The sequence below is a fragment of the Sus scrofa genome, chromosome 7 (assembly GCF_000003025.6).
Source record: "Sus scrofa isolate TJ Tabasco breed Duroc chromosome 7, Sscrofa11.1, whole genome shotgun sequence".
Lineage (NCBI taxonomy): Eukaryota > Metazoa > Chordata > Mammalia > Artiodactyla > Suidae > Sus > Sus scrofa.
The window spans coordinates 55,840,582-55,866,971 of NC_010449.5; the positions used below are offsets into that span (position 1 = coordinate 55,840,582).

General features: G+C 48.3%; 1 protein-coding gene across 10 annotated transcripts; it reads left to right on the forward strand.

The window, feature by feature from the left end:
• VPS33B (VPS33B, late endosome and lysosome associated) lies at positions 31-24,464 on the forward strand. 10 transcript variants are annotated; one of them, XM_021098984.1, is made up of 24 exons: positions 336-471; positions 1,688-1,743; positions 5,934-6,014; positions 6,357-6,418; positions 8,255-8,304; positions 9,042-9,109; positions 13,703-13,748; positions 14,845-14,939; positions 15,239-15,343; positions 15,746-15,842; positions 16,067-16,144; positions 16,351-16,424; positions 16,701-16,787; positions 16,953-17,043; positions 17,533-17,607; positions 17,851-17,915; positions 18,638-18,692; positions 20,802-20,848; positions 21,182-21,314; positions 22,182-22,255; positions 23,028-23,129; positions 23,281-23,356; positions 23,460-23,576; positions 24,098-24,464. In XM_021098984.1, exons 3-24 carry the CDS (start codon positions 5,973-5,975, stop codon positions 24,175-24,177), a joined length of 1,719 nt encoding a protein of 572 aa, XP_020954643.1. In that variant the 5' UTR covers positions 336-471; positions 1,688-1,743; positions 5,934-5,972; the 3' UTR covers positions 24,178-24,464. The 10 variants fall into 10 exon arrangements, 5 of the variants coding, with proteins under 5 accessions (XP_020954639.1, XP_020954642.1, XP_020954643.1 ...); XM_021098980.1 differs by lacking the exon at positions 1,688-1,743 and having other exon boundaries at positions 31-471; XM_021098981.1 differs by lacking the exon at positions 336-471 and having other exon boundaries at positions 23,464-23,576.

The window sequence follows — 26,390 nt, forward strand, 5'->3', positions numbered from 1 at the left end:
GCTAAGCGACAGGCGGGCGCTCGGGACTTCCGGGACGGCCAGGAAGTCGCCTCTCTCGCTCTCTCCGGCAGGAGGCGGGTAGCTTTGCGGGTGTAGCCCCGAATGCTGCTGAGCCAGGTGGACCGGGAGGGGCGGGGCGGAACCCTTTGGCTACGGGCCTGAGACTAGGTCCCCCGAGGCTGCGGCTGCCTGGGCAAGAGGTCGCCATTCATTCCCCACGTGTGGTTGAAGAGCGAGGGCCCCGTCAGGGGCCCTTTGGAAGTCCGTGCTGGTCCCTACAGAAGAGGCGTCCTGCGTGGACCCTGGGCTGCTGCCGGCCTTCTCAGATCGGAGGTCCTCCTCCTCCTTCCACCTGCAGCTCAGGTGACCGGCGCCATGGCTTTTCCCCATCGGCCGGACGCGCCAGAGCTGCCTGACTTCTCCATGCTCAAGAGACTGGCCCGAGACCAGCTCATCTATCTGCTGGAGCAGGTCAGTGCCCGCCACTCCGGGGCCTTTACTGTATCAGCAGGTTAGCATTCACTGGGTGCATAGTTCTTTCTTAACTGAGTTCCTTTGAGCGTGCTCTTGTCCCTTGGTATTGTCCTTGGAGCTTCTGGAGCAGGTCCAAAATGAAGCACCAGGAGAAAAATCAGGGCAGTGAGAGCTCCGTGGGGTGACCTGGCCAGCCTTCCCCCACCCCCTACCCCCTACCCAAACAGGCAAGGGAGACGCCACTAGTGCCAGGCATCAATGGGAATGGAAAGATGGTTGTGACATCTCTGTCCTTAGGGATCTTACACTTCAGTGGGAGCATATGACACAAAATACTACATAGAGAATATGTGTGGTAAATAAGTGCTAGCTAGGGTGCCTGAAACAATCATTTCTAGCTAGAGTGATCTAGGAATTTCAAAGAGCTGGAGTGTGAAGATAAGCGTATTTTCCTTGGAGATGGGAGAGGATGTTCCAGGCAGAAGGACCTGCAGGAAAGTTGAGGAACCAGGGAAGGATAAGTCCTGCAACAGGTAAGAGGGTGATCAGAAGTTACACAGTAGGTATTAGGCAGCCATTAAAGAGTTTTCCTCCCATGCATTCCCTTTGTGGCTCAGTGGTAACAAATCCGACTAGACTAGTATCCCTGAGGACGTGGGTTCGATCCCTGGCCTCGCTCAGTGGGTTAAGGATCTGGCATTGCTGTGAGCTGTGATGTAGGTCACACACCTGGCTTGGATCCCAAGTTTCTGTGGCTGTGGTGTCAGCTGGTGGGCATCTGTAGCTCCAATTTGATCCCTATCCTGGGAACTTCCTTATGCTGCACATTTGGCCCTAAAAGCAAAAAACAAAAACAAAAAAATTTTCTTACTTCCACATGTGGCATGAAACAATACTTGAAGATGTTTCTAATAGCCATGTGTGAAGTTGAGTAAATAAGAAACAAGAAGGCCAGTTAGGAGAACATAGATCAGATTGAAGTAATAAAGGTGCACACAAAATTGATGGCAGTGAAAGTGAAAGAAAGTTGATAGATTTTTAAGTCATGGTGAAAGAAGACTCAAAGACTTATCAATTAGTTGTAAAAGAATCAGGAAGAAGCAAAACTGAGTTTGAGATTTTTAACTTGAGTTAATAGGAAAATAATGCTGTTACTGTAATTGTAATGGATGACATATATAGTCATTTGTTTAATGTTTGTATTTTCTGCTAGATTGGAAGGTCCTTGAGGACAGGGATATACCTATTTTGTCCAACACCGTATACCCAGTGAGTACCTAACTTAGAGACAGACACTAAGCATGTGCTTAATAAATATTTATCACATGGAGTTCCCATCATGGCTCAGTGGTTAACGAATCCGACTAGGAACCATGAGGTTGTGAGTTCAGTCCTTGGCATTGCTCAGTGGGTTAAGGATCTGGCATTGCAGATGCGGCTCAGATCCCGTGTTGCTGTGGCTGTGGTGTAGGCCAGCGGCTACAGCTCTGATTTGACCCCTAGCCTAGGAACCTCCCTGTGCCGTGGGTGTGGCCCTAGGGAAAAAAAAAAAATTATCGTATAACCATTGAATGGAAATGAGAAAAAAAATTAGAAAGAGGAATGGCTTTGGTGGGGGAAGTTGATGTGTTCAAGTTCGGGTAGGTTGAGGTTAAGATACTAGTAGGAAATCCTGCTTGTAATATCCTGCAGATACAAGTGTAGGGTGAGCTCCTGCTGTGGCTCAGTGGGTTAAGAACCCAACTAGCATCCAAGAGGATGCGGGTTTGATCCCTGGCCTCGCTCAGTGGGTTAAGGATCCAGCATTGCTGCAAGCTGTGGCATAGGTCTTTCGAACGAGGCTTGGACCTGGCGTTGCTGTGGCTGTGGTGTAGGCTGGCAGCTATAGCTCCAGTTCAATCCCTAGCCTGGAAACTTACATATGCTTCGGGTGCATCCCTAAAAAGACAAAAAAGCCCACACACACAAAAAAGAAAAGACATGTAGGGTTGCAGTGGGGTGAAGAACCTCAGAGAACCTCGGTGGCGGGGGAGGGGGAGGAGGTGCGTATTTTATTTCTCTGTAATGTGTCCTGTAGTGGTAGCACAATGATTGGCACATGAAAGACCCCAATGGTCTGAGAAATTGAAAGGAGATGCTGGTTAGAGTCACTAGCTCATGAAAGAAACTAAATGAGAACAAGGGTAGAAACTTGTAAATGGAGTGTCCTGAGGAAGAGCTGTCCACAAGGGTGATCAGCATGGTCAAAGCAGATTTCTGTGCAGTAATATCTTTGAACTAACATCCTCTGACTTAATTCTTCTTAGGGCTGTGCTAGTCAGGCTTGAAAACCTTAGAATCATTTTGACTCTCCTTCCCCATCTCACACCTAAATAAACCAGCTGCTGAGTCCTGTGGATATTTCCTTACATCTGACATTTATTTTATTTTATTTTATTTAGGGCTGAATGTATGGTACATGGAAGTTCCCAGGCTAGGGGTCTAATTGGAGATGCAGCTGCCGGCCTATACCACAGCCACAGCAATGCCAGATCCTAGCCACATCTGTGACCTACACCACAGCTCACAGCAATGCTGGATCCTTAACCCACTGCGTGGGGCCAGGGATCAAACCCAAATCCTCTTGGATACTAGTCGGGTTTGTAACTTGCTGAGCCACAGCAGGAACTCCACACCTGACTTTTTCCTTTTTTTTTTTGCTTTTTAGGGCCGCACCCTCCCCATATAGAGGTTCCCAGGCTAGGAATTGAATTGGAGCTACAGCTGCTGGCCTACACTACAGCCACAGCAACTCAGGATCCGACATGCATCTGCGATCTACACCATAGCTCACGGCAATGCCAAATCTTTAACCCACTGAGCGAGGCCAGGGATAAAACCCAATACCTCATGGTTCCTAGTTGGATTCATTTCAGCTGCGCCATGTTGGGAACTCCCACATCTGACTTTTTAAATGGTAATTATAAAATACCACACATTCTAGAGGTTTCTGCTGTGTCACACTGGGTTAAGAATCTGACTGTAGGGCCTTGGGTGACTGCAGAGTTGTGGGTTTGATCCCTGCCTGGCACAGTAGGTTAAAGGATCTGGCAGCAGCTGTGGCTCAGTCACTCCCTGGCCTGGGAATTTCCATGTGCTACAGGTGTGGCCATTAAAAAACAAACCTAAACAAAACAACCCTCTTCCCTAACACACATATTCAAGAAAATACAGAAGATAAAGTGTAAAGAAAAAAAAATCATTTATCACCCTATTCAAGTATTTAATTTTTTTTTTTTTGCAAATTCCATGTATCTCTCTCTCTCTCTTTTTTTTTTTGCTTTTTTTAAGAGCCGAACCCATGACATGTGGACATTCCCAGGCTAGGGGCTGAATCAGAGCTGCAGTTGCCGACCTACGCCAAAGCTTGTGGCAACGCCGGAATCATAACCCACTGAACCAGGCCAGGGATTGAACCCACATTCTCATGGATGCTAGTTGGATTCGTTTCCTCTTCACCACAATGGCAACTCCCACGTATCTCTTAAATAACCTATTTTTGTTCACATCACCACCAGCCTAAAACAGGTCATCATTCATTACCACAGGCTTGGGCTGCTTGGACTGTTGCATTAACCATATAAATGGACTCCTTGCCTCCAGTTTCTCCATGTCTTCCATCCATTTTACCCATAGTTGCTGCGTTACCTAACTAAAACTCCAGCTGACTGGATGCTTCAGTGCACAAAAGCTTTCTGCTTTTCCTTGTTCCTAGAAGATCAACTCCAAACTCTCTAACTTGGCATTTAGAACCCTTCATTCTCCAAGTCTAGTCCAGTGTTTCATTCTTATTTCCCAAGATTCTCCTACATCAAGATTTCTTAGCGTTCCCATTGTGGCTCAGTGGTAATGAACCCAACTAGTATTTGTGAGGACACGGGTTTGATCCCTGGCCTCACTCAGTGGGCTAAGGATCTGGTGTTGCTGTGGCTGTGCTGTAGGCCGGCAGCTACAGCTCCAATTGGACCCCTAGCCTGGGAAGGTCCATATACCTTGGGTGCGGCCCTAAAAAGACAAAAAAAAAAAAAAAAAAAAAAAGATTTTTCAGTCTTGGTGCTTTTGACATTTGGAGCTGGTTAGTTCTTTGCTGTGGGACTGACTATGCTGTGCATTGGTAGCAGCATCCCTAACCTCTACCCACTGGATGCCAGTAACACCCCCTGAACTGAATGGCTTTTCCTGCCCTTGGCATTCAGCCTGTTTGCTTTCCCTGGCCTTTGCTGGACTGCCACCTTAGTCTCTCACTACCAACACCTTACCCCTTTATCAGGGCCTGGTTGTGATGAAACTTTCAATAACTTCCCACTCTCTGCTGCTCACTATGACCTCCCCTTCCTTCAGGCAGATGAGAGAGCGGCGTCAGGAATGATGACGTGGAAACTAGATGACATGGGGTTGGGGGTAAGGGCTGTCCTGGGTAAGTTTTCCGACTTGAACATACTTTTTTTTTTTTTTTTTGTCTTTTTAGGGCTGCACTTGTGGCATATGGAGGTTCCCAGGCTTGGGGTCGAATTGGAGCTGTAGCTGCAGGCCTACACCACAGCCACAGCAACGTCAGATCCAAGCCGCATCTGCGACCTACACCACAGCTCCCAGCAACGCTGGATCCTTAACCCAGTGATTGAGGCCAGGAATCGAACCCATGTCCCCGTGGGTACTAGTTGGGTTCCTTACTGCTGAGCCTTGATGGGAACACCCATATGTTATTTTTATACTTAGAAGGAAAATGCTATTTAAAGAGATATTTGGCAGTTAGTTGAAGGGTTGCAGGATACGAGGTAAGATTTGGTTTTGTTTGACTTTGTTCAGCAGGAGATGGGGTTACTGGGATGCATATTGGAGGAGGAAGTGGAACAGCAGAAGAGCAATGATGCAGAACAAGGTCACAGGGGAACAGGAGGGTCAAGGGGCAAGGACTTGACCTTAGAAGGAAGGTGAAGTGGAGTTTCCTGTCGTGGCTCAGTGGAAACGAATCTGAGTAGTATCCATGATGAATTGGGTTTGATCCCTGGCCTCGCTCAGTGAGTTAAGGATCCGGTGCTGCCATGAGCTGTGGTGTAGGTCGCAGACACGGCTCAGATCCCGTGTTGCTATGGCTGTGGCATAGGCCAGAGGCTATAAGCTCCAATTCAGCCCCTAGCCTGGGAACCTCCGTGTGCGGCAGGTGTGGCCCTCAAAAAAAGAAAAGAAATAAAGGGAAAGAAGATGAAGTATCTTTCCACTGATAGGGAAAATGAGAAGACAGACCAGGTGAATATATGGAGACTCGTGGATATAGACAATAAATAAGGTGCTGAAGTAGGTGAGGGTCAGTGCCCTTCCAACTCAGAGACTGTGCTTCTGGTAAGTGGAAGGCTGGGTGAGCTCTCAGCTGAGGAAGCTTGTGTGAGCTGTGCGTGACCTAGATACTGTGTCTCCAGCTTCCAGGAAAAAAGGACTTGTTCATCGAGGCAGATCTCATGAGCCCTTTGGATCGAATTGCTAATGTCTCCATCCTGAAGGTACCTGCCCCTTCTCCCCAGTGGACTCGGGTCCCTCTGTCCTTGATCAGCAGTTTTGCTTGTGATGAACAGTACCAATTACTAAAGAGAGACTATAGGCTGAATATAGGTTAGCAGTGTTGAGTGGACAAAGGGGGGTTGATACTGTTTGTATTTTTTGTTTGTTTTGTTTTCTGTTAGCAGTTTGAAGAAGGTTCAGTGGGGTGGTTGTCACAGCGGTACTTCAAATCCTAGAATTAGTTTAAATAGGAGGGAGCCTTTCCAGAAGACCACTGTCTTTGAATCACACTTTGGGTTTCCAGGCATTCTTATGTACATTGTTTTGTTGGATTTTCTCTGCAGCAACACGAAGTAGACAAGCTGTACAAAGTGGAGAATAAACCAGCCTTCAGCTCCAGTGAACAGTAAGTGTCTGGAAGGGTCTGTCTTGACTCTAAGCTGGAGGAGGTACCTGCACATTTGCCTTTGATTGGTCCTTGGCTGAGATGTGACACTGTGATGTTTGTGATATGGTTCACTTCTCTGCACTTTTACAGTTTCATTCTTTGGTTATGCTTTAGCCTTTTTTTTTTTTTTTTAACTTTTTAGGGCCGCACCCAAGGCATATGGAAGTTCCCAGGCTAGGGATTGAATGGGAGCTTCAGCTGCTGGCCTATACCACAGCCACAGCAACTCCAGATCCCAGCCGCATCTTCGATCTACCCCATAGCTCACTGCAATGCCGGATCCTTAACCCACTGAGCGAGGCCAGGGATTGAACCTGCAACCTCACGGTTCCAAGTCAGATTCGTTTCCACTGCGCCACGATGGGAACTCCTGTTTTTATTTTTAATATTTCTTAACTTAAGGGAGTTCTCATTGTGGCTCAGCAGATTAAGGACCCAGTGTTGTCTTTTGTGAAGATGCATATTCGATCTCTGACCTCATTCAGTGTGTTAGAGATTTGCTGTTGTTGCAAGGTGTGGCATAGGTTGCAGATTTGACTTGGATCTGGTGTTATCGGGGCTGTGGTGCAGGCCACAGGTGCAGCTCGGATTCCACCCCTAGTCCAGGAATTTCCATATGCTACAGGTGCAGCTATTAGAAGAAAAAAGTAGTTCCTTTCCTGGCTCAGCCATAACGAAGCCAACTAGGATCCATCAGGATGTGGGTTTGATCCCTGGCTTCACTCAGTGGGTTAAAGATCCTGCGTTGCTGTGGCTGTGGTGTAGGCCAGCAGCTGTAGCTCCGATTTGACCCTTAGCCTAGGAACTTCCATATGCCGCACATGTGGCCTGAAAAAAAAGGAAAAAAAAAACAGCAAAAAAATTCTCAACCTAAATAATGTACACCCTCCCACAGAGGAAAAAATTCTCACATATGGAGAACATGAACATCAGTTGGAAAAACATTATTTTATATACTTTCTTTTTTTTTGGCCACTCCTGTAGCATGTGGAAGTTCTCAGGCCAGGCATTAAACCTGCACCATAGCAGTGACAATGCTGGATCCTTAACCTGCTGGCCACCAGGGAATTCCTTTTGTATTTTTTTAACAGTTAATTTTTTTTTTTTTTTTTTGTCTTTTTGCTATTTCTTGGGCTGCTCCTGCGGCATATGGAGATTCCCAGGCTAGGGGTCCAATCAGAGCTGTAGCCACCGGCCTACACCAGAGCCACAGCAACTCGGGATCCGAGCCGCGTCTGCGACCTACACCACAGCTCACGGCAACGCCGGATCGTTAACCCACTGAACAAGGGCAGGGACCGAACCCGCAACCTCATGGTTCCTAGTCGGATTCATTAACCATTGCGCCACGACGGGAACTCCTCTTTTTGCCTTTTCTAGGGCTGCTCCTGTGGCGTATGGAGGTTCCCAGGCTAGGGGTCTAATTGGAGCTGTAGCCACCGGCCTGTGCCAGAGCCACAGCAGCGTAGGGTCCGAGCCATGTCTTTGACCTACACTGCAGCTCATGACAACGCCAGATCATTAGCCCACTGAGCGAGGCCAGGGATTGAACCCGCAACCTCATGGTTCCTAGTCGGATTCGTTAACCACTGAGACACAACGGGAACTCCATGTGTACCTGTTTTATAGAGAGGAGTCATGGTTGGCATGTTGGCGGCCAGAGAGCTGGCATAGCTTTGGCTGGGGTGAGAACTGTAGCAAATAGTGAAACACATGGCGTTGTGTTTTCTCTAAGTCGCTGTCACCAACCTTATGTTTCTGCACTGAGGTTTTCTTCCCTCTTCTCTCCCATAGATTGTGCTTCTTGGTCAGACCCCGCATCAAGAACATGCGGTACATTGCCAGTGAGTACGTCACATTGTTCTATGTAACTGAGGCCTTGGAAAGGGTGGGAGGGTCTAAGGGCCTTGGCCATAAGAACTCTTAATAAGAAAAGAGGGAATTCCCGTTGTGGCGCGGCAGAAATGAATCTGACTAGTATCCATGAGGATGCGGGGTTTGATCCCTGGCCTTGCTCAGTCGGCCAGGGATCCAGCATTGCTGTGGCTGTGTTGCATTGCAGCTGCAGGTTGGATTCGACCCTAGTTTGGGAACTTCCATATGCCTCAAGAGCGGCCCTAAAAAGCAAAAAAAAAAAAAAAAAAAAAAGGAAAGAAAAGAAAAGGATTGTTCCTATCTACAAAACAGAATAGACTCATGGATATAGAGAACAGACTTGTGGTTGCTGAGGGGGAATGGGGAAGGAAGCACTGGGAGTTTGGGGTTAAGCAGACACATGCTATTATATGTAGGATGGATAAACAACAGGGTCCCCACTGTACAGCACAGGAAGCTGTATTCAGTGTTGTATGGTAAACCATCATAGGAAAGAATATGAAAAGAATGTAATGTATATATAATTGAATTACTCTTGTATAGCAGAAATTAGCACAATATTGTCAATGAACTATACTTCAATAAAATTTTAAAAAAGAAAGAAAATAATTCAGGTTGGCCATACCATTGCCAGGCTCTCTGCTTCCTTGATTCTAGCCTAACAAATGGCCCGTGGCTTTCTGGGTCGCATCCCTTCTGTCTCTAGATCTTGTCAATGCTGACAAATTGGCTGGCCGAACTCGAAAATACAAAGTGATCTTCAGCCCTCAGAAGGTGAGTTTGGACCCTGGTGGAAGTGGGGTAAAGGACAACAAGATTGGGGACTGGAAAGAAGCCAGGGCCTGACAGCCATGTTGCTCTCAAAGCAAGTGATGTATAGCTGTCATCGTCTTTTTAGAGCCACACCTGCGTCATGTGGAAGTTCCCAGGCAAGGGGGCAACTCGGAGCTACAGCTGCCTGTCTGCGCCATAGCGGTGAGGGATCTGAGCCAAGTCTGCGTGACCTACACCACAGCTCACGGCAACGCCAGGTCCCCGACTCACTGAACAAGGGCAGGGATTGAACCCACGTGCTCATGGATACTAGTCAGATTCTTTTTTTTTTTTTTGTCTTTTTGCTATTTCTTGGGCCGCTCTCGCGGCATGTGGAGGTTCCCAGGCTAGGGGTCCAATCGGAGCTATAGCCACTGGCCTACACCAGAGCCACAGCAACGTAGGATCCGAGCCGCGTCTGCGACCTACACCACAGCTCACGGCAACGCCGGATCGTTAACCCACTGCACAAGGGCAGGGACCGAACCCGCAACCTCATGGTTCCTAGTCGGATTCGTTAACCACTGCGCCACGACAGGAACTCCCAGATTCATTTTTGCTGCACCACACTGGCAACTCCCTGTCATTGTCTTTTCATTAATGCAGCAGGGAGTTTGTCATCAAACAGCCCCAAATATGGATTATACAGTTGTGAGAAGTGGCCTCTACACAGACTTCTTTATTTGTTATTTTGTGTGTGTGTGTGTGTGTGTGTGTGGTGTGTGTGTGTGTGTTTGTGTGGCTACACTCTTGGCATGAGGAAGTTCCTGGGCCAGGGATTGAACCTGCAGGTTCACAGCAGTGACAGCAGCCACATCACTGACAACACCAGATCCTTAATCTGCTGAGCCACTAGGGAACTCCCACATACATTTCTTTAAACGAAAAGATTGATACTTTTGAAATAGAAACTATGTATCCCTTCTAACACAAATTCCTATATAGTAATGGTACATGATGTTATGGCTTTTCATTGACCTTCTTCCTAAACCCTTTAATAGTAAACACAATATGCCTTCACTCCCCATGCTCATCGAGGGCCTGTGGCTGGACTGCCCTTGGGTTATTGGAGCCATACTTTTGTACTTTGAAAAAGCCTTTTCTTACACAGGAAAGGAACCTTAGAGACTATTTTATACTACACCCCAGCTTGGAACAGCTGACAGAACTAAAGCCCACAGTCACATAGTGAGTTAGCATAGCCAGCCTAGGTTTCTTTCATCTTTACCTCAATAATTGCAGTGCTTGGTGACCTGTCTGACCTGTCATAGTGTGTCCATTTCTCTATTCCATCACACTACCCCTCCGCCCCTGCTGTCATTCCCATATCAGCAGGGTGCATTGTGGGTACATCCTCAGTGTGATGGATTTTTTGGGAAGAATGATGTTCCAGATCTGTACATTGCCCACCACAGGCCTATAAAGTTATACCAAGTAGTGCATGCGACACTTAGAGCAGGTAGAAATTAAAGTTAAAAAGACAGGGATTTATTCCTTTGCAATTTTCCCCCAAAAATTCTAGAGAAAATAGAAGCAGGAGGTAAGACCAAAGATGCAGAAGCCAAACAGTCTAGGTGGGAATCCTTGCTTTAGCACCTATTACCTGTGTGACCTTGGATAAATTACTTAACTGCTCTGTGTCTCAGTTTGCTTGTTTATAAAATGGAGTTGCTAATAGTACTTATCTCTCGAAAGAGATGACTTTTACTTTCTGTTAAGTCTAGTGGAGGAGTTCCTATTGTAGTGCGGTGGAAATGAATCCAACTAGGAACCATAAGGTTGCAGGTTCAATCCCTGGCCTCGCTCAGTGGGTTAAGGATCCGGCATTGTTGTGAGCTGTGGTGTAGGTCACAGTCTTGGCTCAAATCTGATGTTGCTGTGTCTGTGGTGTAGGCTGACAGCGGTAGCTCCGATTAGACTCCTAGCCTGGGAATTTCCATATGCAGCAGGTGAGGCCCTAAAAAGAAAAAAAAAAAAAAAAAAATGGTCTAGTGGAATCATAGGCTTATATTGTCTTCTCATGTAAAAGGAGTAAGAAGAAAGAACCAATGAGCTTCCTTTGAAGATTGATTATACAATCTTATAGCTATTTATCCTCTTTAGGAATATACATATTTCAAGTCTGACATTATTACTAGGGTAGGAAAATTATTACCTAAAAAAACCAATCAGGAGTTCTCATTGTGGCTCAGAGGTAACAAACATGACTAGTAACCATGAGGACACAGTTTTGATCCCTGGCCTTGCTCAGTGGGTTAAGTATCTGGCATTACTGTGGCTGTGGTGTAGGCCAGCAGCTGAAGCTCTGATTTGCACCCCTATTCTGTATGCCACATGTGCAGCCCTAAAAAGCAAAAAAAAAAAAAAAACCCAAAAAACAAACAAATGAAAACAAAAAAGCAGTCAGAATTACAGGTTGCTAGAGTTCCCTTGTGGCTCAGTGGGTTGAAGATCTGACATCACTGCTGTGGCTTGGGTTGCTGCTGTGGCATGGGTTCAGTCCTTGGCCCCAGGAACTTCCACATGCCATGAGTGCAGCCGAAAAGAAAAAAAAAAAAAAAAAAAGAATTGCAGGTGACTTTTGCATATTATTAAAGGAGCCATAGCAGTGATTTCTAGTTTTTGGAGTCTTACAAAGCCCTTTTTTTTTTTCAAATTGCACTTCCAAGGACAGATTTGTTTAAACAGGGAATAGAACAAGTTGGTAACAGTTTCAAATAATCCTACAAGCCTCCATATCACACAGAAAAACAAAATGGGTATTTTTATGATTTTTTTCTAAATCCTATCTAATCAAATTCTTTTACCTCTTTTTCCATCCCAGGACCATCTCTTCCATAGTAGCTGTATGGGAGAGGGAATCTGTGTCTTCTTGAGACTCCCTTTTTTAACTATGAAGATTGGCAGTTTTCAAACTAGATTATGCGAGTCCATTAGTTAGCATTAAAAGTAAGCCTACAGGATTTCAGTTTTACTGACACAAATGAATGATGGATGACTAGGACTCATCTGTGTAAATGTGAAATAAAGAGCATAAAGCAGGAATCTTCCACACCTCACACAGTTATTATGAAGCTCAAGGGAAGTGATCCTTCTTTTTTTTTTTTTGTCTTTTTGCCATTTCTTGGGCCACTCTTGCGATACATGGAGGTTCCCAGGTTAGGGGTTGAATCTGAGCCATAGCTGCCGGCCTACGCCAGAGCCACAGCAATGAAGGATCCGAGCCGCGTCTGCAACCTACACCACAGCTCACAGCAACGCTGGATCCTTAACGCACTGAGCAAGGCCAGGAATCAAACCCTCAACCTCATGGTTCCTAGTCAGATTCGTTAACCACTGAACCACGACTGGAACTCCCAGAAGTGGCCCTTCCAAAACACTGCCTAGTACCTATGAAATGTATAATACACATCCACTCTTATTGTCATTGTCATTATCAAACAGAAGTGTCCTCAGTTTTCTTCCTCATTTCCCATCCAAGGTCAGCAACTCACCTGTGTTCGTGGCCCCATCCCTGCTTTCCTTCCCAGCTCTCTTGCTTCATCACGTAGACTCTTTTATATCTTCAGCCATCTATCCATTCTAAACAATTCTCGCTCCATCTTTTGTCTCTATCAGGGACTTTTCATTTATGGCCAGACTTCTATGAAGAACTATTGGCTACCACTGCTTCGGCTTCCTCATCTCCACCATTATTTTATCTTATTTTTTAATTGATTCCTATTTATTTTTAGGGCTGCACCCGAAGCATATGGAAGTTCCCAGGCTATGGGTCAAATTGGAACTGTAGCTGCTGGCCTATACCACACCCATAGCAACGCGGGATCTGAGCCATATCTGCGACCTACACCATGGCTCCCTCCTTCCACTATCTCTTAATCTAGTCCCCTACGATCTCTTGTCAAAGCCAGTGGTGTATTTCATATTCATCCTACTTAACTTCTCTGCATTTGAGACTGTTGCCCATTCTTCCTGGAAACTCTGCCTTTAGATGTATTCTTCCTCAGTCTTCTCTGCCAGGTTTTGGACTGTGTGCTCTTTTAATTTTGGTTTCCTAGTGTCCCGTCCTTAGCCCTCTTCTCCCTCTGTGTCTTTTTGGACAGACTACCCACCTTCATGGTGACGTATGTGTCTTGACCCCCAAGGCTGTATGTCCATATCTCCTTGAGTGTCTCCAGAGGTCCCATGGACACGCTGTAGCCACAACCTCCTCCCTCTCTTCACACCACACCACTGCTTTTTAACTCCACCTGCTCCTCCTCCTCCGTGTGGCACTGCTGTGCTCTTCTTCCCATCTCTGCCTGTAGGACCCACCCTTTCGTGACAGCTCAATGCCTTGTCCTGTGTAAAGCTTTTCTAGTCACTCAGGGAAAAAAAGAAATTGCCTTCAAAAGTGAATGAAAAGGAAACAAAGTCTTGGGCCAGATGATTCCAGTGGTCCTGTCTAGATCGCACAGTCTGGGTTCTGTGGTCTTTGTCACTGAGTTCAATAAGTGTGGCCCTCATCCGCGACCACAGAGGGCCACAGTTACTGAGCTTCCCTTTCTCTTTCAGTTTTACGCATGTGAGATGGTGCTTGAGGAAGAGGGCATCTATGGAGGTGAGGAGATGAATGCAGGGGAACGTGGAGGTCGGGTGGGAGAAGGCTGCTCCCCTGCCCCCTCTCCTCCTTTTCCCTGTCTCATTCCTGGTGACCCAGCAGGAGGAGAGGGTCCTGAGAATGGGAAGCCAGACCCCACATCCGAACACCAGTGGGATGATGAGGAGGTGCCCGGGTGAGAGCTGCAGATCACTGGCTGCAGTCTCCTTACCTTCCAAGACTTCCACGGGGAAAACCTCTGCCTTCCCTCCTCTGTGTTTTCCTTACTCCGTCCTCCGTGACACAGAACGGATCACAGTACCCTCTGCCGGAAGTGCTGCAGGGGCTCAGAATAGAGCCCAGGATCCGCAGCCTGGCCTCCTGCGCCTCTGCAGTCTGGCCCCTTCCTGGCCCTTTAGCCTCATTGTGTGCGACTCCTTTCTCCTGACCCACTGCCTTCCCGCCACAGGGACTTGATACATCTGTTCATGCTGCCTGGACTGTTCCTCCCCCTATGGCTTTTGGCCTACCCAAATCATACTCCCATTCTAGGCCTAAATGTCACTTCCTTAAGAAAGTCTTTCCCATACCCCTAGTTGAGATTAGATCCCCCGAAATACTTGTGTGCTCCTCGGTTGCTCTTTTACTTCTCTGGAATATGTAACTGTAATTGAATTGGTTTGGTGTGTTCTGGTAAGCTCTAGAAGTCAGGAGCGTGTCCATTTTGTTGACCCCTGTGTTCCCAGTGTTTAACCTAGTGCCTGTACATATAGAGCTTTCAGTCAGTATTTTTCAGATAATGAACAAATGAAGGCTGTGTCTCCACTTTGATCGACATGCTAGTGAAGAAAGACACACCACTTAGGACGTAGTAGTACAGACTGTTACGTACATGTCTCCTTTCCCTACCAGCCTGTGAGCCCCTTCCGGGCAGAGACTTCATCTTCATCTTCATCTCTGAGCATCCTGTGCTCAGTGCGGTACTTGGCTTGGGGCAGGCTCTTGGGAATTTTTGCACAAGTGGAGTGGACCTTCCCTCTTAATGTGGAGCCTCATGAGGGAGGCAGGGCAGGTTCACGCCCTTCAGTAGGGAGACTGATGTTCTTTGTACCCCTAGATGTGAGCTGTGACGAATGGGCTTTCTCTTTGTTGCCTCTTGATGTGGACCTGTTGAGCATGGAACTACCAGAATTTTTCAGGGACTATTTCCTGGTAAGAGCAGGGTCCTTGGGTATTGGCACTGAGGATTGGGGACAAACACAGGGTCCTATGGCTTAGAAATATGTGTTTGACCTTCCCCCAACTCATGTCATTTATTACGAGGGATAGTGATTCCTAGGTTGAATGCTGCTGATTGATGTCCATGGGGCTTCCTTTGGGGCCAATGGGGATGAACTCTTTCAAGCACTGCCCAGACCCTGCCTTTCTGCTCCAGGGCTTCTAGGCACAGCCCCTTTCCAGATGGATCTGCTGGGTTGACTGTATCTTCCTGGCCTATGTGGTCCCTGCAGGAAGGAGATCAGCGTTGGATCAACACTGTGGCCCAGGCCTTGCACCTCCTCAGCACCCTCTATGGACCTTTCCCTAACTGCTATGGGATTGGCAGGTATGCCAAGGTGAGCAGTTCTGTTGTTCTTAGAGCCCCCGTGTCACCTGTTTGCTACCCACCAAGGATTATCCACAGGCATCTTTGATGTGAGGTATGTTCATCTTGCTGTCACGGCTCTGGCTTCGGAGGAGGTCCCCAGAGAGGAGAGCTGATGTGGCTAATGGATCGCAGGAGCCCGACCCCCTGGGTAGCATCCCTTCTTCTCAGGGGTGGAGATACTCCTTGGCTGGGACAGGGAAGGGAGGGGAGGGTTAGGAACAGATGGGAGTACTGTGGGTGAGAGTGTTGATAATTAGCTGCCCTCTTGGCGTCAAGAACGAGTATCACAGGGAAAGGGGTTGGGTTCTCTAGGCGTGGGGCTGCAGTGGGGACCTGGCCATAAGGTTGAGAGTGTCTTGGGCCCTGGCAGATGTCACATGAACTGTGGAGGAAGCTGGAGGAGGAGGAGGATGGTGAAACCAAGGGCCGAAGGCCAGAAATTGGACACATTTTTCTCCTGGACAGAGGTAGTCTGTGCCCGGCACTCCTCTCACCTGAGGACCCTGGAAGACAGGGGCGTATGGCAGACACGGGGGCATGGTTGGGATCCTCACGTTGGGGCTGTGAATGCCAGCATTGATGGGGGACAGGGACATCTGGCCACTGTGAAAAGCCTTTGAACTGACACTGAGCAAACTGGGTGACACGCTGCTTCAGGGTGGACCCTCATGTTCGGGAATCTCGGTTTCAGATGTGGACTTTGTGACAGCACTTTGCTCCCAGGTGGTTTACGAGGGCCTGGTGGATGACACCTTCCGCATCAAGTGTGGTAAGTGGCTTCTTGGCGAGATGGAGGGGTCCGCAGCTCCGGGGGCCTCCCGTGGTGGGGCAGGGCCTGTGGGAGAGACCCAGACTCTGAGTGAACTGCTGGCTCCCTGACAGTTTGGGGACCTTTAATGGCAGTTCAGGAAGGGGGCAAGGAGAGGAAGGCCTCATCAGACATCCCCATAGCTTTCCCCCGCTCTGCTCTCAAAGGCAGTGTCGACTTTGGCCCAGAAGTCACATCATCTGACAAGAGCCTGAAGGTGCTGCTCAATGCCGAGGACAAGGTGAGCATGTGGGTGTCAGCAGTGGATTTCCCTGGGGGCACCCGCTTCCACGGGGGTGTGGGCCCTGGCTCTGGGATGGAGGCTGAGTCCCCGAGGAGAGGGACACACCCCAGAGCACGTGGCAGGCCGTTGACCCTGATGCCAGCTCAGATGTCTCTGTACTTTTGCTAGAACAGCTGAGCACGCTTCCTGTGCTGTCATTGCCCTGAGGAGGCGGGAAGGAGCAAGGTACGGGTCTGCCCAGTAGGTTTTTCCTGTCACGTGTACCCCATGCAGGTGTTTCATGAGATTCGTAACGAACACTTCTCCAACGTCTTCAGCTTCTTGAGCCAGAAGGCCCGGAACTTGCAGGCCCAGTATGACGTGAGGCTCCCAGCTCGGGTCTCCTGTCTGTTCCCCTCAGTGACTCCCCAAGTCTGCTGCCCTGTGGCTCCTCTTCTGACTCCGCAGTGGGTGGGAGCTGCGGGAAGGGCGGTGGTCGCTCCTCTCTGAGAGCAGGGAGGTGGACCTCACAGGGCGTCCCCACAGCGTCGGAGAGGCATGGACATCAAGCAGATGAAGAACTTCGTGTCCCAGGAGCTCAAGGGACTGAAACAGGAGCACCGGCTGCTGAGTCTCCGTAGGTTCTCACTCAAGGGCTGCTGCAAAGGCCATGGGCCTCAGGGCAGGGGTCCCGGTTCATCTGGAAGACAGTGCTCTTATTTGGTCTAAAGTGGGAAGTATCGGAGTTCCCGCTGTGGCTCAGTGGTTAATGAATCCGACTAGGAACCATGAGGTTGCGGGTTTGATCCCTGGCCTTGCTCAGTGGTTTAAGGATACAGCGTTGCCGTGAGCTGTGGAGTAGATCACAGATGTGGCTCAGATCCCCCGTTGCTGTGGCTCTGGCATAGGCCAGCGGCTACAGCTCCGATTCCACCCCTAGCCTGGGAACCTCTATATGCTGCAGGAGTGGTGCAAGAAAGGGCAAAAAGACAAAAAATAAAAAATAAATAAAGTGGGAAGTAGCACTCCTGCACTTCGCCCTACAAGGTTTTTATTCTTCTGGACAATAAAGAGATATCCCTCTAGAACGAGGAATATGCCAGCTCCCCTTTTGTCCTGTCTGCAGATATTGGGGCCTGTGAATCCATCATGAAGAAGAAAACCAAGCAAGACTTCCAGGAGCTCATCAAGACTGAGCATGGTGACTCAGCTCCTTATCCCACTTCTGCTTCTCTGCCTCCCAGCCCCAGCCCACCCTGAAAAGATGCTTTCTGGCTCTTTCCAGCTGACATAGGCTGTGTGGAATGCTGGTTCCTACCAGGAGTCCTGGGGGCCCTTTACCCCACCCCAGGGATGGAGAAAGAGGGTGATAGACACCCGTTAGCATCGATGGCAACAGCTGAGCTGCTCCTACAGTAACAGTCTCTCCTCTGATTTCTTGCAGCACTGCTAGAGGGCTTCAACATCCGGGAGAGCACCAGCTACATCGAAGAGCACATAGATCGGCAGGTGAGGCAGGGTGGAGGCAGGGGGAGGGTCTGGGGAAGACTTTGGGTGCTGCGTCCAGCGCTGCAGGGCAACGGGAGATCCTGGAAGAGAGCCGGTGAGGCATAACAGAACACACAAGACCCTTAAATCTAGCAAGTGGGGGACCAGGAGGCAGAGGTCGCCAAAACAAAGGCACCTAGGCTTTACCCACATGGCTTTTCTTAGGGCAGGTGACATAGGTTCATAAGCAAAATCAGGTGCAGGCAATGGTAAAGCTCTCTTTGTGGTTGTGCTTTTGCCCATGCGCCAGATTTGTTTCCTGCAGAATTCAGCAGTTTCAGTCTCCAAAAGTTGGGAACCATGTTTAGAGGTGGGGCTCAAGCAAAAGGAAGAAAAGAGAAGAACGTGTGTTATAAAACTTGAATTCTTGGAGTTCCCATTCTGGCTCAGTGGTAACGAACCCGACTAGTATCCATGAGGATGTGGGTTCGATCCCTGGCCTCGCTTAGTGGGTTAAGGATCTGGAGTTGCCGTGAGCTGTGGTGTAGGCCGGCAGACATGGCTCAGATCTGGCATGGCTGTGGCTGTGGTGTAGGCTGGCAGCTGTAGCTCTGATTCAGCCCCTAGCCTGGGAACGTACATATGCCACAGGTGTGGCCCTAAAAAGACAAAAAGAAAAAACACACACAAAAAACCCCAAAAACAAAACCTTGCATTCTCCTCGACTCTTTCTTCCCATGCAGGTGTCACCCATTGAAAGCCTTCGCCTCATGTGCCTTTTGTCCATCACTGAGAATGGTGAGACCTAGGGACCAAAGATGCCAGATTGAAAAGCTTTACCTTAAGGATAAAGAAATCATTTTGAAAGTGAGAGAAATGTCCTACCAGACAACGTTTCCTTGTCATCTTATGGATTCTTTCCTCTGTAAAATAAAGCAGTTTTTGTTTGGGGTGAAACATCCCCAGGTCATAGGGTAATTTATTGTCCAGCCCTAAGCAGGACCACATCCAGGCCCCCCAGAACAAGTCCTGTCCCATCATCCCATCACAGGACTGCAGAGGGGCAGAGCTGAGTGGCATTTCTATTGTTATTCTATCTGGCTTCCTACTCTCAACAAGATGTCATCATCAAGGTACAGTCCAGGAGTTCCCTGGTGGCCTAGTGGTTAAGGATCCAGCATTGTCACTGTGTCACTGCTCTGGCTTGGGTAACTGCTGTGGTGCAGGTTTGATCCTAGGCTGAGGAATTTCTGAATGCTGAGGGCTTGGCAAAAAAAAAAAAAAAAGATGGAGTCCAAGAAAAATAATAAACAGATTCTGCAGCCTTTCATGGCAACTTGTTTTTACTGTTGAAGACTTCCAGTTGGTGAATTTTCTTTTCTATTCTTTTCTTTTTTATCTTTTTAGGGCTGCACCCACAGCATATGGAGGTTCCCAGGCTAGCGGTCGAATTGGAGTTAAAGCCACTGGCCTATGCTACAGCCACAGCAATGCCAGATCTGAGCTGTGTCTGTGACATACACCACAGCTCACGGCAATGCCGGATCCTTAACCCACTGAGCGAGGCCAGGGATTAAAGCTGCATCCTCATGGATGCTAGTCAGATTTGATTCTGCTGAGCCATGAGGGGAACTCCACCAGTTGGCAAATACTCTTTAAAGTTGCTTCCTACCTAGAGAAATAGTTTGCTTATTCTAAGTCCCCTTGGAGTTCCCTTGTGGTGGTGCAGGTTAAGGCCTGGGTCTCTGCTGTGGTGTGGGTATGATCCCAGGATCTATGTGTCACAGGCAAAACCAAAACAAAAAACCAAAAAACCAAAAAAAAAAAAAAAAAAAAGAAAGAAAAGAAAGACCAGGAATTCCTGTTGTGACTCAGTGGAAACTAACCTGATTAGTATCCATGAGGGTACGGGTTTGATTCCTGGCCTCACTCAGTGAGTTAAGGATCCAGTGTTGCCATGAGCTCTGGTGTAGGTCACAGATGTGGCTCAGATCCCGAGTTGCTGTGGCTGTGGTGTAGGCCAGCAGCTGTAGTTCCGATTTGACTCCTAGCCTGGGAACTTCTGTATGTGGCAGGTGTGGCCCTAAAAAGATACAAGAAAGGAAACACTAAATCCCCTTTATTATAGTTGGAAGCCCATTTCCTTTTTGTTTTGTTTTGTTTGCTTGTCTTTTTGCCATCTCTACGGCCGCTCCCACAACATATAGGGGTTCCCAGCTAGGGGTTGAATCGGAGCTGTAGCCGCTGGCCTATGCCAGAGCCACAGCAATGTGGGATCCGAGCCACGTCTGCAACCTACACCACAGCTCACGGCAACACCTGATCCTTAACCCACTGAGCAAGGCCAGGGATCGAACCTGCAACCTCATGGTTCCTAGTTGGATTCGTTAACCACTGAGCCACGGTGGTAACTCCTAGGAAGCCTGTTTTTTCTTACCTATATGGAGAAAACCATCTAAGACTCTATTTTGGGGACTCATGTGACCAATTTTCCTATTCCTCAGTAGCTGTTGAGCAGTTCCCAAGAGAACCAGCCAGAGAGAAATACACAGGAAGGCCCTTCTTCTTCCTGTCATGTCCCACCCCACACCCCACTACAGATTAGGTCAGCATTTGTTTCAAAATTCCTCAGGGCTCTTCCTTGGAACTCTCAGATCCAGGCTTTATATTTCAGTAAGCACATTTAAATTTAGGAGTTAACTTAGCATGAACTGCATAGAATGCAAGGTTCACATCATTTACTGACTCCTTCCTTCTGGTTAGGGTTGTTTTTTGTTGTGTTTTGTTTTGTTTTTTTTTTTTGCGGGGACAAGGGTTTGTTGGTTGGTTTGTTTGGCTGTACCCTCTAGGATACCCCAACTGCCTTATGAACCTGTTCTCATGACCCTTTATCTTCCTTACCTTCAGGTTTGATCCCAAAAGATTACCGATCCCTGAAAACCCAGTATCTGCAGGTAAGGCCAGGAGAATGTGTTCTTGAGAAAACATGCTGGAGGGAGGTCATTGGACATTTTTGAAATGTCTGGGCTCCTAACGGAAAGAAGGAGCTCCCTGGTGGCTCAGTGGGTTAAGGACCTGGAATTGTCACTGCTATGGCACGGGTTTGATCCCCGGCCTGTGAACTTCTACATGTCAGCCAAAAAAAGAAAGAAAATCTACCCCACAAATAAGCATGGGCCCTTCAGGACACAGACTGCATGATCCTCCTCTCCCTCGCTTCCATATCACCTCACAGAGTTAGATCCTTGGTGGATGCTCAGTAGGTAGCTGCACTGCATTTTCTTCAGAGCTATGGCCCTGAGCACCTGCTAACCTTCTCCAATCTGCGGCGAGCTGGGCTCCTAACAGAGCAGGCACCGGGGGACACCCTCACAGCTGTAGAGAGTAAAGTGAGCAAGCTGGTGACGGACAAGGCTGCAGGTGAGCAAGAAACGCAGGTAACCCCTTCCGCTCTCCTCGGCCATTGTTCCCTCTTCTTTCAACAGACAGGAGTTTCCTGCTGTGGCACAGTGGAAACGAAAGAATTTCTACTAGTAACCATGAGGTTGTGGGTTTGATCCCTGGCCTTGCTCAGTGAGTTAAGGATCCGGCATTGCTATGAGCTGTGGTGTAGTTTGCAGACACAGTCTAGATCCTGTGTTGCTGTGGCTGTGGTGTAGGCTGGCAGCTGTAGGTCTGATTCCACCCCTAACCTGGGAACCTCCATATGCCACAGCTGTGGCCCTAAAAAGCAAAAACAAAACCGAAAAACAACAACATTAAAAACCAGGCAGGGCACCCTGGGAGGGAGAGAGTGAGTTGGGGGAGAAGAAAGTGATTCCTTACTGTCACTGTCCTTATTGCCCCTGCTTCTGCAAGAAGAGCAGTTTGCAGTGAGCACTGATGTCCTGGGCCCTTTAGATGCAGTTTTCAGGTGGTAAGTTTTATAATCACCATTTTATAGATGAGGCAACTGAGGCTTAGGGAGAGTGAATGACTTTTTCAGGGTCCCTCAGTAAGTCAGATTTGAACCCACATGGGTTGGACTCCAAAGGCCATGTACTTAAGCAATAAAGTAGGGTCACCCGGTAGATTGCTTAGTAGAGAGCTGGTACCCTGGCGGAGGAGGAAGACTGTGGGTGGGGAGAAGGGTAGTGAATGTCTTGATCAATTCCAGGCAGCTGGAGGTGAATGGCTTTGATGCTGTTTGACATGAGGTGGTCCTGTCATTTGCTGATCGGTATCTCCTATGCCAGCATCATTAATCCATAAACCTTAGATGAAACCCAGTGCCCGTTTCTTTCCCAGGAAAGATTACTGATGCCTTCAGTTCTTTGGCCAAGAGGAGCAATTTTCGTGCCATCAGCAAGAAGCTGAATTTGGTATGTAGGACGGGTGGATGGGGAGGTGGTGGGTTCAGCCCTTTATGGAGAACTTTGAACCCACAAAAACCCTTCTATCATCTTATTTTTATAAAGGTCCTTTTGTTTGGTAGCATTATAGCCGGAACCTAACTTAATAGTGAGACAAAATCCAAAGATTCATTCATTTAATAAACATAAGTACCTACCAGTGTCAGAAAATATGCAAAGTGCTGCTTCCGTGACAGATATGTCCCATGTCACCGAAGGGTCAGAAAGGGGCTCTCTTCCCTCCAGCCCTTCCTGGGGAGCATGGGCACTCATTCAAGAAAGTCACATGAAGTTCCCGTCCTGGCGCAGTGGGAATGCATCTGACTAGGAATCATGAGGTTGTGGGTTTGATCCCTGGCCTCGCTCAGTGGGTTAAGGATCTGGCGTTGCCTTGAGCTGTGGTGTAGGTTGCAGATGTGGCTCAGAACTGGCGTTGCTGTGGCTGTGGCACAGGCTGGCAACTACAGCTCCGATTCGACCCATAGCCTGGGAACCTCCATATGCGGTGGATGCAGCCCTAAAAAGACATAAAAAAAAAAAAGAAAAAGAAAGGAAAATCACATATTGAACAGCTTTCATATTTGGGTCATGGATTCTTTTTTTTTTTCCCCAAGGAAGTTGCTGGTTCTGCCTTTTGCTGAAGTTAAGAACTCTTCTTAGGGATAAGCCACTTTTTCTGGCCCTAGAAAGGACGGGAGGGCTGAGTTGTCACTTGCCTCATGCAGTCCCCTTTGCCCTCTAGATCCCACGTGTGGACGGCGAGTATGATCTGAAAGTGCCACGCGACATGGCCTACGTGTTCAGTGGTGCTTATGTGCCCCTGAGCTGCCGAATCATCGAGCAGGTGAGAACAAGTGGCTTGCTCCCATTTCACCTGCTTTCTCCCAGTCCGTGGCTTGGTCCAATTCTTAACTGCCCCAGTGACTAGCAGGAAACAGGACAGTCTGGCTGCTGCTGGACTTGAAACTAGCTCTTGTGCCCCCTGCCTTCTCCAGGTGCTGGAGCGGCGAGGCTGGCAGGGCCTGGACGAAGTGGTGCGGCTGCTCAACTGCAGTGAGTTGGTGTTCACAGGTGTGTGGCCTTGCCCAGCAGGATGGGGTGGCACAAGAGGAGGGCAGGGTGCACATAGCACGAGTGGGTGGTTGAAGAGCTGAGTCTGGTCTGGTCTTGGCAGACAGGAGCAAGGAAGACAAGGCTTCCAGTGAGTCCCTGCGCCTCATCTTGGTGGTGTTCTTGGGTGGTTGCACATTCTCTGAGATCTCAGCCCTGCGGTTCCTGGGTAGAGAGAAAGGTGAGAATAGGCTTCTGTGGGGTGTGGGGGACCAAAGGGAAGCACTCAGAAAGCCTTCCTTTTTTTTTTTTTTTAATCCTGTGGCCTATGGAGGTTCCCGGCCTAGGGATCCAATCGGAGCTTTATCTGCCAGCCTACGCCACAGCCACGGCAGTGCAGGATCCAAGCTGCACTTATGACCTACGCCACAGCTCACGGCAATGCCGGATCCCTAACCCACTGAGCGATAGAACCCGCATCCTCATGGATGCTAGTCGGGTTCACTAACCACTGAGCCGTGCCGGGAACCCCAGAGAGTCTTCTTTACTGGCCTCTGGGTACCACTTGCCGCTGTTGTGCTGTGGGCTGAAAAGCAGGGACCCTGGCTCCACCAGGCACGGCAAGTTTCTGTGCCCGAGAGCATGGCACTGATGCATCCGTGTCTGTAACCTGGTGCTGTGACCCGGCCAGGGCTGTGGACTGCAGGGGCCTGAGCTTAGATCTGCTTTGGCTCATGTGCAATGGTGCTTTTGACTCCTTAGGGTACAGATTCATTTTTCTGACGACTGCAGTCACCAACAGTGCTCGCCTTATGGAGGCCATGAGTGAAGTGAAAGCCTGAAGTTTTCCCTGCCACAATTGAAGTCTCATGTTCCTCAGTGGGATGCAGGCATTTGACTCCCGGCGGCAAATAAAATCTCTACTAATGCCCCTCCTAAGAGCTAAGGAGCAGGGAACTTTTTTGGGACTTAGAGAACATATCTGAGGAGAGAGTTCACATCCTACCCCCAGGATATTTCTTTTTCGTTTAAGGAGTCCAGCCGATGCTGACAAAATAAGGTAGAAAAAGATCTTTTGCTAAATCCTCTTTTAGGATCATTGTAAATAAAATCTTTACTCTTAGTGTCATCTGTGCTGTTCTGGACAGGTACTTCCATCTTTATTGGTGAAACAGATGGGGCTTTACGTAGGGGTTTTGTGTGCTCTGTGGCCTGGACTGGTTCTTCCTTGAAACTTGCCCTGTACTGGTCTTTCTTAAACCATAAAATGAGGGGGATGAGTTAGGCAGATAATCAATAAGCACCCTTCCAATTCTAAAGTTTTGTGATTTATTACACTCTAGAAGAACTGAAGTTTTGGGGTTGGGGGTGGGGGTTTTGGCCATTGTGTGCAGTGGCTTGAAGTGGGATCTCAGTTCCCAGACCAGGGATTGAATCCAGGCCGCAGCAGTGAAAGCACCAAGTCCTAACCACTAGACTGCCAGGGAATTGTAACCTGTTACTGTTCTAACTTTAGGAGCACTTGAATTTTAAGCTTTTTGTTTGTTTCTATTTCTTTTCTTTTTTTAATGGCCACACCCGCAAAGTTCCCATTGTGGCGCAGCAGAAATGAATCCCACTAGGAACCATGAGGTTTTGGGTTCAATCCCTGGCCTTGTTCAGTGGGTTAAGGATCCAGTGTTGCCATGAGCTGTGGTGTAGGTTGCAGATGTGGCTTGGATCTGGCGTGGCTGTGGCATAGGCCAGCAGCTGTAGCTCTGATTAGACCCCTAGCCTGGGAACTTCCATATGCTGGGGGAGCAACCCTAAAAAAAAGCAAAAAAAAAAAAAAAAAGGAAAGCCCTCACCTGCAGTATGTGGAAGTTCCTGGGCCAACGATTAAATCCGAGCCACAACTGTGGCAACACCAGATCCTTTAACCCACTGCTCTGGGTCAGGGATTGAACCTGAGCCTCTGTGGTGACCTGAGCTGCTTAGCCACAGCAGGAGCTCCAAGTTTTTTGTTTCTTATTGCAGAATGAAAGATTGTGCCCCCCGTTAGAGCAGTTTCAGGCATTGGCAAACTGTGCTCCTCTAAAGGTCACTGGTGCCCTCCTAAGTGTTGATTCTAGTGGCCTTCCTTCCCCTTTAGCTCTTAAACACTGTGAACTCTGACCCCATCTATTAGTGGTCTCTAACTTGATCTCACTGATGATCTCCCTTTCCTTCTCGAAATTCTTGTATTTGGCTTCCATGATACTCTTGTTTGTCCTTGTGCTGTCCCTAGGCTGCACTTCTGTCTCCCTTGTTCCCCTCTCTGTGTACCCCCCTTTGTTGCCATCTCCTCTATCTGTCCTTTTGTTATCCACCTGCACATCCCAAGCTTTCATCTCACTGCTGAGCTTCACGCCATTATTTCCAAACTGGTCACTCCACGGGCACTTCAGCCTCAACATGTCTAAAATAAACTATCAAACTGAACCTCCTGTCCTCACTTGGAATCCCTAAATCTACTCCTCTTCCTGTGTTTCCATAATCGACATTCTCATCACTGACCCAAGTTTGTCCATGGAAGAAATTATATCCTTGACCTCAAATTTTTTTTTTTTTTTTTTTTTGTCTTTTGAGGGCCGTGCCCCTGGCACATGGAGGTTCCTAGGCTAGGGGTCAAATTGGACGCGTGATCTGAGCTGGGTCTTCCACCTGCACAATAGCTCACGGTAATACTGGATCCTTAAGCCACTGTGCAAGGCCAAGGATCAAACCTGTGTCCTCATGGATACTAGTCAGATTCATTTCCACTGAGCAGGTTTTTATTTTGTTTTTATTTTTTTGTCTTTTTTTCTCTTCTAGGGCTACACCCGTGGCATATGGAGGTTCCCAGGCTAGGGGTATAATTGGAGCTGTAGCCGCCAACCTACACCACAGCCACAGCAGCATGGGATCCTTAACCTACTGAGCAAGGCCAGGGATTGAACCTGCAACTTCATGGTTCCTAGACGGATTCGTTAACCACTGAGCCATGACGGGAACTCCCTGCTGAGCAGATTTTTAATTTTTACCCCCCACATAGAGC

Coding starts and splice junctions, on each gene's coding strand:
- VPS33B (XM_021098980.1), top strand. CDS start 376: ATGGCTTTTCCCCATCGGCCGGACGCGCCAGAGCTGCCTGACTTCTCC. Junction 472..5,933: donor TCATCTATCTGCTGGAGCAG/GTCAGTGCCCGC, acceptor CTGTGTCTCCAG/CTTCCAGGAAAAAAGGACTT. Junction 23,357..23,459: donor CAGTGAGTTGGTGTTCACAG/GTGTGTGGCCTT, acceptor TGGTCTTGGCAG/ACAGGAGCAAGGAAGACAAG.